The sequence below is a fragment of the Nannospalax galili genome, unplaced genomic scaffold (assembly GCF_000622305.1).
Source record: "Nannospalax galili isolate Female #2095 unplaced genomic scaffold, S.galili_v1.0 scaffold16, whole genome shotgun sequence".
NCBI lineage: Eukaryota > Metazoa > Chordata > Mammalia > Rodentia > Spalacidae > Nannospalax > Nannospalax galili.
The window spans coordinates 2757364-2769155 of record NW_008339910.1 but is presented as its reverse complement, the minus strand read 5'-3'; the positions used below and the strand labels follow the sequence as shown (position 1 = coordinate 2769155).

General features: G+C 33.0%; 1 protein-coding gene across 1 annotated transcript in view; it reads left to right on the top strand.

Annotated features, from left to right (window-relative positions):
* The window catches only part of St8sia4 (ST8 alpha-N-acetyl-neuraminide alpha-2,8-sialyltransferase 4), a 92786-nt gene that overhangs the window by 5033 nt on the left and 75961 nt on the right, over window positions 1-11792 (top strand). The window contains exon 2 of the mRNA XM_008834599.3: window positions 2550-2681. Coding sequence (XP_008832821.1) covers window positions 2550-2681 — 132 coding nt within the window. The remainder of the gene's footprint in view (window positions 1-2549; window positions 2682-11792) is intronic.

The window sequence follows — 11792 nt, the reverse complement described above, 5'->3', positions numbered from 1 at the left end:
AGAATGCAACCAAGATCACATGTGAAAAAAAAAAAAAAACATGGGAACTATTTAACTCTGTGGAAAAATGTTCTAGAAGCTCTGATGAGTTCCTTGACTGTAAAATTGAATCAGGATTACATATAGCTCTGTCCATTCAGGCTCTTTACAGTAATAAAAGTCAGATATTTGGCCAATCACCAATTTAATAAAGCAGTTCAAGCACCAAAGTACCATGGTAGCATAGTGTTCACAGAAAAGCCAAATGTACTTTTTAAAAGTTACTTTTTATTTTAATTTTGGAAGTTCTGATAATGTCCGTAGAATAAAGTCTGTCTTCTTAGCAATCATTGTACAGGTAAATATGCAACCACAAGTAAGTGCTACAACCTTGTATAAGTCTTAAATAGTTCAAGCTCATGCATATTTTTACTCTATAAAAATTTATTGGTTGTCTAAAGTATTATAATTGGAGCAATCTGTGGTAAGAAAAATATACTGGCAGGCCAGTTATTAATGGGGGTGAATATTGGAAAGATTCTTGCCTCTTACAATCAAAATGGTGATAATTTATGCTTGCTCTCTTAAAGCTGGGTCTCCAAAGTGTGAAGGTTAAATTCTGTGCATATCCACATTTTTGCTTACATGTAATTATTATCGGTATAAGTGTAATATGAAAATTGATGACTGGATCACTGTGTAGGAAATTGCTCTCTGTTTCCTCACATCCTAAATGACCTCTGTAAAATGGTTAATATTAGCTATGCATAGGCATACAAACATATCATTTTCATCAATAGAAATGTGCAAAATATTAATTTTTATAGAGATCCACATTTCACAGGAGTAGCTTTCATATGTTTTCATAAGCAGCACAGAAAGCTGCTTCAATATTAAACTATATGTTTAGAACAGAATGCAAAACAAATAACCAAACTATCAGCCTCCACTTCCCAAATTCATCCAACAGCTGTTGCACAAGCAGTGTTTCTATTGATATTCACAGAAAATTGTCTAAGTGATACACACATTTAGACTTTGTGATTGAACAAATAATCATGTTACTTTTTAGCAATGCCATGGAGAGACTAAAAATTAATATGTGATGTGTAGCTAATAGCTGTCTGTAACTCCAGTCCCAGGGGATCCTACAGCCTCTTCTGACTTCCGTGGGCATTGCACTACACTTGCCGGTAGGTAAGTGCACCTATTTTGCAATGCCCACAGAGGTCAGAAGAGGCTGTCAGATCCCCTGGGAATGGATTTACAACAGTTGTTAGCTGCCATATCGGTGCTGGGATTTGAACCCGGGATTCTGGAAGAACAGCCAGTGTTCTTAATCACTGAACCATCTCTCCAGCCCCATAAATAAAATATTTTTTTAAAAAAAGATGTGATGTGTAAATAAGTGCACATATTGAAAGGACTGACACTTTTTGTTCTTGTTCCTTAGAAATTGGTGATACTCTGAATCTAGGCTTACATCTAGAATTCACCAAAACAACTCAGTTTATTATGTTGTGAACAGTTTAGCTGTGTAGGTCCTAATGCTATGAATGACAACATAAACGTCTCTCACCAAAATCAGTACCACCAGAACTCCTATTACCAGTGCACATGGTATACTATCCACACGTTATATTAGACAAGTTTGACTGCAGGAGTAGTTGTTTTTAATACAACAACTTGTGTGGAAAAGCACATGACATAATGAGCAGAATGAATTTTCTTCCTGACACAATCTCTGCCCCCTACAAATCTCTTCCTTGATATGATGGAGACAAGTCTTTTTAAATTAGCACATCAACAACGCTTGATGAGAACCCTTTAAACTTCACAGTCATTTCATATTAAATAATGATATTGTTGCTGGTCAAGACCAATGTAAGACTACGGTGACCTAGTGAGGTAGTGCCCAAGAACACAAAGCAAGTGGCCCTGGAATCAAAAACATGCACAGATCTGTTTTTTCTTAGGCCTAAACAAATTTTCTAATATATTTCCATGCCTTAAATGAAATAAACATTAATTTTTGTGATCACAGGTACGCACATGCAGGATAACTGATGAAGCGTTCTGTCTGTCTCTTTTTATCTAAGTAGTAGCCTGTGATGTAGTTGGTATTGGAGCTTTAGTGAGAGTTATTTCTCTTTAACTGCCATGAGGTCATTACTTCACATGAGAAATTAGATTTTTTTCAAATAGAATATGTAGAAATTTGTTGTGATAAATCTTTATTATTTTTATTTCATGTATATGATTGTTTTGCCTGCATGTATGTGAGTGCACACCCATGTTATACAAAGCCTTCAGAGGCTAGAAGAAGGCATCGTATCCCCTGTAACTAGAGTCGTGGACAGTTGTTTGCTACCATGTGGGTGCTGGGTTAGGGTTAGCCCCTGTTGTAATAATTCTTAAAACACCTTTCACCATGTTTCTAATTTCTTCTAACCCACAGAAAAAAAAAATACTGATTTTTTTTATCACTAATGTTATTCAATTTGTGTATGATATTACTTACACTCAGAGTTTTTGACATTTACAATGCTGGTCTATTTGTTTTATTTCAGAGATGGTGAATTGTGTTTGAGTCGATCACTTGTCAATAGCTCTGATAAAATCATTCGGAAGGCTGGCTCGACTATCTTCCAGCATTCTGTAGAAGGTTGGAAAATCAATTCTTCCTTGGTCTTGGAGATAAGGTAAGCTTCTTTAATAAGTACAATAAATTTCACATCATTTTCTCAAATACGTTGGGCTTGGCAAACTTATATTGAACACTTGATTTATAGTTTAAATATGAATGTTTAATGAAAAAGTGAATCAGCTTTACTTGATGTTCCTCATGGAAGAATGTGGAACCAATAAAAATGAAATCATTACATAGTAAAAAATTCAAGGATGAAGGAATTTTGATTATGTGAATAGATAAAAAATTGAGCTGAGTACTATTATTTAAGTATTTTTACTTCATTACTCAGACTGAACATGTATTGAGGGAATAGCCCTTTTTTTTCCCTACTGAGACTTCATTCTGATTGTAATTTAGCTCCATTTACTAGAGAATCCTCAATTCGTAATGTGTTGAAAATTAGAAATACATTTGACATATTCAGTGAGTATACCTATGGAAGATGATGTGAAAAAATGAGGAAAATTAGCAAATAATCTTTCTATATGTCTGTCTTATTCTTTACAAGTCAGAAATTTCAATTTTAAGTTAGAAATAACTATTGAAATTAAACTTAATAACCCTATGTATCCATTACAACATTGTTTTCTATTCCAGTCCTCAGATTAATAAAAGACTAGAATAGACTTTCCTAATTATGAAGGAAGTAAATTTACTAGTTCTCTCTATAGTTTCATTATATCATTGTCTTGATTGATATATTTGATAAATTACTGCATTTCAGGAAATCAGAGCTCTAGAAAATTGAGGGAACAGACTCCTTATAGATAAAATCACTACATTTTTTCTAAGATTTGAAAAATGCTGATTATACATTGGTGAGATATGGACTTAGTTTTGTAGTATATGACTGATTAAAAGTAAGGGTCTGATCTGTTTGTGAGTTTTGCTAGGTTCTTTTTAAAAATATTTTATTTATTATTTTTATTTTATGTGTATGCATATATTGCCTGCGTGTAGGTAAGTGCACTTGTGTCATGCAATGCCCATGGAAGAGAGAACAGGCTGTCAGATCCCCTGGAACTGGAGTTATGGACAGTTGTCAGCTTCCATGTGGGTGCTGGGATTCAAACCCAGGTCTTTTGCAAGAACAACCAGTGTTCTTAACCCCTGACCCATCTCTCCAGCCCCTTTTCTAGGTTCTTGATTCATGCAGACAGTAACTAAAGGAAGCATCTGTTATACTCATTTAGAGATTATATAATAACTCATAGTAAGAATTTTAGCAAAGACTATACATTTGAAATTTACCTAAAGGAATATCCTCGGGGGGCGGTGGAATCAGTGTCAGAGGAATGTAGGATTGAGTCTGACTCCCTACTTTTTTTGTCAAATTTGTAAAGTGATTTAAAAGTGAATAAAGCAGGAATCAACTGATCCCTGGTGTGATGTGATAAAAGTTTTGGTATTTTTACTTTAGGAAGAGCTTTGCATATTTGTAGGCATATTAAAACAATGCAGAAATATGTAAGGTCTAAATATTTCATAATTTTGGCATGAATAGAGCCTTCTAATAAGATTTATTTCAATTGGTTGGTGGAAAAAATTAAAATCAAGAATAAAAACCAGGTGATTCCTTTGAACCTGAAAATTTTCAAAAATGTTTAAGAAAATGAAAAACGCAATGACTCAACCTGTATTCTTTCTAAAAGCTGTTTGCTTGAAACTGAATATTTATGAAGTTTGACATTTTTACACCCAGGCTCTCTCATCATAGCTAGACAGTATCTTCCTCTGTCTTCCTTTTCCAGCACTTCATTTTAATCTAAGTTAAGGCAGCAATGACATAATCATGTAGAATGAGGAGGTGTAGGATCATGACCTCAGATATATTTAAGTATAATTAATTTAATATTTGTTTAGATTAATTTAAGTATTTGTTTCTTAGAAGTTGATTGCAAAAAGTATGGCTGATTGAAAAGGAAGGAAGTGATCTACAATCATGTCTACAAAGGTAGAAGAATCAATTAGGTGAGGCTACAATGATCAGTTGAAAAGAAAGTAGGAGCTGAAATAAAAAGAAATTCCAATAGTTTAATTAGAATGTACAGACATACTTAATAATGTCAGATATGTGAAAATATAAAACTGCATTAAATAATTTAATATATAATCTTAAATAATATGACAGACCATGTGCTCCTAGTACTTGTCCAAAAATTATTTCTTTGTACATTCTTGAGAATGCAAATCTATATTTTATTTTCACTAAATATTCAACCTAATATATTCAGCATAAAGTTATTAAGCATAAACTTACCCAAGTGATTCATCTCTTAGAATTTTACAAACTAATGAACGTTGTCATATTTTTGAAGGTGTTCTTTTTCAGTTATAATGGCTTTTATTATGAATGAAATGCTAGTACTAGCTATGTTTATATGGCTCGTCCTAAAAAAGACTTAAACAATAGAACATTGAGCAAATATTGAATAATACATACTAAATTGTCACTTTCAAGAAAAGAACAGTTTGTAAATTCACGATTATGCAATGTGCAAACAATTCATAAAAATTAAAATTACCTCTAGTAGCAATGACTGATGAGTTTTAATCAGTTTGATACCAGTAAAAAAAAAAAAATAACTTAGGACATAAAAATATCTGACTGTTGCTTTGAGTTTTATGATTATGTTTTAAAAAATCCTACTGGCAAACAACCATGAAGTATGTTTTTGTTTTTTGTTTTTTGTTTTTTTTTTTATCTTCTCGCTCACCTCTGATACATTTCAAAAGAAACTAAGCATGGTCTGTGAGGGGTTGTTTGTATGTTGTACAGTTTTTCTCAAAATTCTGTGAATATTTTGATTGAGACATTGCATGTAATTTTCTATTATTAACTCCTTAGCCCTATTGGTCTGCTAGTATTTTCAGAAGCACATCAAGTGTTGGATTATTAAACAGTTGTGCTTTGGAGAATCATTAAAGGAGATTTTAGTTCATTGTACCTTGAAGAGTTGTCGAAATTTCATAAGTTACATTTTACCTCTGACTTCATAATCAAAATGATTATTTTGGTTTAACTTCTTGATTTTATAGGGTTTATTATTATTTTTCTCTTTTTCACTTTTTGCTGGGTTGTCCTGTAGGTCTAGCTGTTCTGGAACTCCCTATGTAGACCAGCCTGGCCTCAATCTCAAAGAGCACTGTCTGCCTCTGCCTCCCCAGTGCTGGGAATAAATGCATGCACCCCCTTGTCCTGCCAAGATTTAGTTTTATTGATAATAGTTTATTTATTTTTCTGTTAAGAAAGGGCACATTTAAGTTTCATTACTAGTGATTACCTCTGTGAACACTATACAGAATTATATCCCACTTGTAATTGATATGTTTTCCATATTTTGGTTCTTTATTTTCTTAGTTTTCGTGTGTTGCATATAACTCTAAGAAGTACAGATATGGGTATATAGCAATATAGAACATCTGACTCAGATGTTCTCCATAGTGGCCTAGTTAATAATTAGTCATCAAAAGACTTTAATTTTTTAAAATTTTTTATCATATGTATGCTACATATTGGTCTTTAAATAGATACGAATTTTGGTTAATGAAACATAATTGCAAATTTATGTGTTTAGTTGTCAAAATGAACTTGTTATTTGTTATAGATTTCTTTAAGGAAAAAAAGAAAAATCCCACAAACAATTCTTACAGCATTTTCTACTTACTGTGATTAATAAGTGACCAGTGTGAAGGTAATTTAGTGAAATAGTCAACATTCATATTCACAGTCCATTTTAAGGAACTAATTGCAAATGATTATTTGTTAGTTCTAAAAATGAAAATAAGTGGTTTTTTATGGATTATATAGCATTTTTCTTTGTTTTAAAATAAGAAAACATATGTTAGCACTCAAAGTATAAATGAAACTGAAAACAAATGTTCTTATGATATTTGGGACATTTTTAGCTTCCATTTGATGTGAATCTTTAGGATTTTGTTGTTGTTGTCTTTTTGAGACAGGATCTCTCTGTAGACCCAGGCTGTTCTCAGACGCATAGAGGTCTGCTTGCCTCTGCCTCCCAGGTGCTGGGATTAATTGTGCCACCACGCCAGCTACGATTTTTCTTTTGGTACTAGAATATTTTTCCTGTCTTTGGAACAACAACAGCAACAACATCAAAAAAGAAAAATAAAAAAGAAAAAGCGTATGTTTTTCTTTGTATTTTGTAGGCAAAATAAAGCAGTCAGCTTTTTAAAACTTTTTCCTTTTAGAGAACTGTGTTTGTTACCAATTGAATTTATGACATTCATTTTGCTTAAATCAAGTTTGCAAAAACAGATTCACCATCTTCTATTTATTATAATCAATTCACATTGTTATATATATGTATATATAGAGAAATATATAGAATTATACCTAATTTAATTTTCAACATGGAATATATTATAGCTGTAAGATTTATTACCCAATGATTTCTAATGGAGTTAATGCATTTCAACTGAATCCCCATTGCTACAACACATTGTTTACAAGAAGTGTACAGGGAAGAAAGTGGCATCTGGTGATGGGTTAGCTATATTTAACATTTCACAGACGAAAACCATGTAAATTAGGTCTCTGATACTCTACAGCTGCTATTGCAATTCATTGGTGATATTGAAAGGGAAGTTCTGGTTAAAGATTCAGTTGAGAAGTTTCTGTAGAGAATCTTTCCTGTCAGTTTAACAGTATTTACAACCTTACAGTTTAAGCCAATGTGTCTAGCAAAAATACCTTTTGTGGCTAAGATTTTCAGTCTCACTGAAAGTGAAATATGTTTTCAAAGCTTTTCAGTTAGTTTCAGCTATCATTAATGTTAAATCAGTTGCTGAACATAGGTGTTTGCTTAACTAAATAAGCTTCAAAATTTGAATTAGAATCACCAAATGATAAAGAATAATAATCTTTTGTCTTTGTTCTTTTATTTCACACAGTGAAAATGCAATCCCTCACTTTAACTGCTCTTAACTTGATCACATATTAAGAAATTTGGACTGATTCAGTATGTATATTAAACATTAGCATTTTGTTGATTTGTGTTTCTGTAGAGCCCAGAAGTTAAGATGTTTTCCTAATTTCTGAAGCAATTTTGCTTACTCTGTTGAAATTCATATTATGTTCTAAAGTTCATATTATGTTCTTCCTGTTGAAACACAGTGTTTCAATTTAGTTAAAGCAAAAATGTTTTTCATGTTTCAATGACATTCAACTAATTATATATAAGTATCAGTTTTCTGTTTTTCCTTTCCCATAATATATTTACAGTCTAAATGGCAGCTGTACTTGGGCAACCCATGGAACTTTTTCTGTTACATTACAACTGTAATCTAACTAAATGGTTCTAGCATTCTAGAGTGAGAAGTGGACTGTTCTTTAGTTTTCCAAGAAGTTTGAGCTTCAATTAAGTCACAATACTATTCATACATAATAATTATTTTCATTCTTTTAATGCACTGACACTAAGAATCTGATCTCAGATAATTTTCTATGCATAGTTTTCAGCCCTAAAATAGAAACTAAATGTTTGGTTAAATATAATAAAAAGAACATAGTAGAATCCTACAAGGTCTGTTCTTTTTAGTTTTCAGTCTTAAAAAAGCAAATTCTACTTCAAATATGTTTTCAATTTTATCTAAACAACTTCATAGTTTTAATTTTCATTAGCCTATAAAAGTTTTTTTGTTGATTTAAAATATATTTTTTTTGTATTCCTGGTCCTCCACTGCACGAGGGAGCATCATTATAGAGAACTGAGAAATTCATTAGTGTCCTCGTCTTTACCCCTGCTCTATTGTACATGAATCTCAGCTGTAGAGGTTACATTATAGATGTGTCACTTGGGCCTGGACAATTCATAGACAATGTCCCTGTGTGACAAGTTTTGGTACTTGATAATAGTCTCTGACTGGTGCAAAATGAGTTCATTTGATGAGTGGTGACTGGGATATTTGTCTGAAAATATAAAGGATACATATTTTGTACATAAGAAGAAATCACATTAGTTTAGTGATGTGATAGTCTTGGGGTTTTCTCTAAGATCTATGGCCACTCCAGCCATGTGTATTAGAGAACATAAAAGGTCACAAATGGCCAAAGTATAGAGATCAAGAGTCTGCTGAATGATGGTCCTTGGACCAGACCCCTTTAAGCTTCACCCACTCAAGTCTCAGGGACCATCACAGAAGGGGCAGAAAGATTGTAAAAGCCAGGGAGGAGGTACCTGACCCTATGGAACCAGAGTTCTACAAGATCCTGGGAAACTGCTCATATGATTCTATGGCAATGGTGTCAGCATACACAAGTCCCTTGCAAACTCAGGCAGACTATAACCCAGCATAGAACTGAGAAAATGAACAGCAGACCTCAATCTTATCTGTTGGCAACTGATTGCTGCTATATGAGGAAGAGCTCATCTTCCTAAAATAAGGGACTCTAGATAGGCTGACTAGACTCAGTGAATGGACTTGCACTGGGGAATGGCTGGGGACACTGAAAACCCAGTGGACCTTAACAGGGATGACAGAGTATATGGGGTCAAGAGAGGGCCAGAGAAACTATGGAAGAGTGCCTGTGGCGATAGGGGTATAAGGATGATTATTTTGAGATGTTCTTATGAAATACACAAAAATTTAAATAAAAAGATTATTTTTTTACCCCGCTAGATAAAAATAAATTACTGCTGAACCTATAATACAGCATTAGAGCAAAACATAATGTTAGCATTTGCACTTAGTAACTATCTCACTGAGTACTTTTATCTTTCCAAAGTTAGGCAACTTATGTGTTTTAAAGCTTTATATAAAAATTTAAGTCTCTTGTTCTAAAAGTTTTCCCTATGAATAATTAAATTACAAATGTTCACCTTGCTTGAAGCTTAAGAAGTCAAGTTTTGAAGTCTTTTTGCCTTTAACTTTCTGTTAACCTGGAAAGGGCATTATTATTGGAAAGTCCCTCTTATTAGTTGACATTCATGTAACTGCTAACATTTGACAGTTTAAAATGGAGTTTCCCTTTTGGACCTGCAACTCGAATCTTTTCATCTCAAGCTGGTAAACATGCCGCTGCTTTGAGCATACATCTTTAAATGCATCCATAGCAACACATTTGAATTATGTTCAAAGGGAAATGGTAACCTTATCTAGTTTGATTATTTCACCACATCCGTGTAGTCTTAATTTTGAGCTAACTTTGTCATTTTCACAGGAAATGAAAAGTTTTTGTTGAAGTACAGGTGTCAAGCTCTCGTGTACCACCAAACAAATAAACGGTGCTTAATAAGTTTGAACTAAAGATTACATGAGGTGCTATTTTTGGTGATAGATATTACCTTTTGTGAAGAATAGCTAGGTTCTTGCAATGTTTGGTTCTCAGAAATGAGATTTTCCCAGTAACATGTATCATAAACAGTAATAAATCAAGAGGATAAATATGTCTTTGCTATCTTGAATATTGCATCTAGGCCATTGATTTTTATCACTTTGAAAAAGCAATACTATATTAAGAGCATGTTGGTAAATAATGTCTAGTTTCTAATATGTGCCTAGAGTTTTCTCAGATTGCTTCCTGCTTCTATAATTTTGGCAGACTTAGTATTAAACAGTGGTGAACTTTTGTAGCCCAAATCCCTAAGTTTTTGTCAATATAATTCCTCAAAAAGTTCAGTTAATTCCCAAAATTTCTTGTTAACACAGTCTTCTTTCTATTCTTTAAAAATTATTCTAATTCATCCCTATATTCTATCAGTTTATTTATAGCTACCTTTATGCCATTTGAATCTATAGATGTACATGAAAGCATAACATAGTCTCTTTTATTTGGACAGGCATGATTTACAGCTACATTTCTTTTTTTTAATACTCTATTATTTTTATTTTCGGTGTATGATTGTATTGCCTGTATGTGTATAAGTACAGCCATGTGGTGCAATGTCCATGGAGGGCAGAAGAAGGTGTCAGATCCCCTGGAACTGGAGTTACAGACAGTTGTTAGCCACCATGTCAGTGCTAGAAATCGAACCCTGATCCTCTGTAAGAGCCATCAGTGCTCTTAACTGTTAAGCTCTCTCTCCAGCCCCTACAGTTACATTTCTTACCAACTGGGATAAAAAGACATTGTGAGGTGTAAAGTACTAGGCCCTCACGTGTTTGAGATAAGAGATCCTTAGCCAGAGATAGATGTCTTCCTTTCACTGCTTCCCACATGGCTATTTCATGCCTTCTTTGTCCTCATTTCATGCCTTGCTAAAATAATCAACTTTTACACTAGTTTTCTAGAGCAATATATTTAGTAAGAACAAAGTACAGCTTCCAAATTATGAAAGATAAATAGCTTTTTCAGGGGTATATCACTTAAGTCATATTGCACCAATTTTCCAGACAGCTTTATCTGTTTCCTCATTTTCTGTCATCTCTTGAGAATATGAATATAATTGCATAGCATCTCATATCTGTGATCCTCTTAGACTATAGATACTGGATAGTCTAAGTTACTTAAAAATAAAAATATGCAGTGGTTTACAATGCAGCTGTGAAACAAGTTAGAATCTTGTTTCTCTCATGAAGTCATGTATAAGACACATTCTTAATCCATTCAAGAAAACCAAGTCAAAAACAGAACTAGATAGACTTATGTTTAAAACTCAAAACATTCTAGCTATGTATCCAATCCTCATACAAAACACTGATTTTTAAAGAAAAGGAAGGAGGGAAGAAAGGACACTAGTAAATCATTAAGTATCTCCCCCATAAACTATTCAGGTCTCTATCTGTCCTTGATTTCCTGTCCTGCTGTCATATTACCTACTGAGTTTCTGAGTTTAGAAGGAAACTTACAGACATTTTTAGTAATTTAGTTTTAATTTATCTCCAGCTATTTATAAAATATACCACTTGGATAAATGTCTATTCTTATTGGCATGCTTAATAATTTAATATCACCGCTGTGGGCTAATTCAAAATAATTTCAAGTTATTGACATTCATCTCACTAGACAACATTAAATAAAAGCAACTGCTATAGGAAACACTACCAAAAATCTACTTGTGCATAGTATATGCCAAACCATACCAACTGTATTTTACTTAATGAATTATTATTTTTAGTATATTTTGATAAATGAAATTCTTTTTCACATCACAGT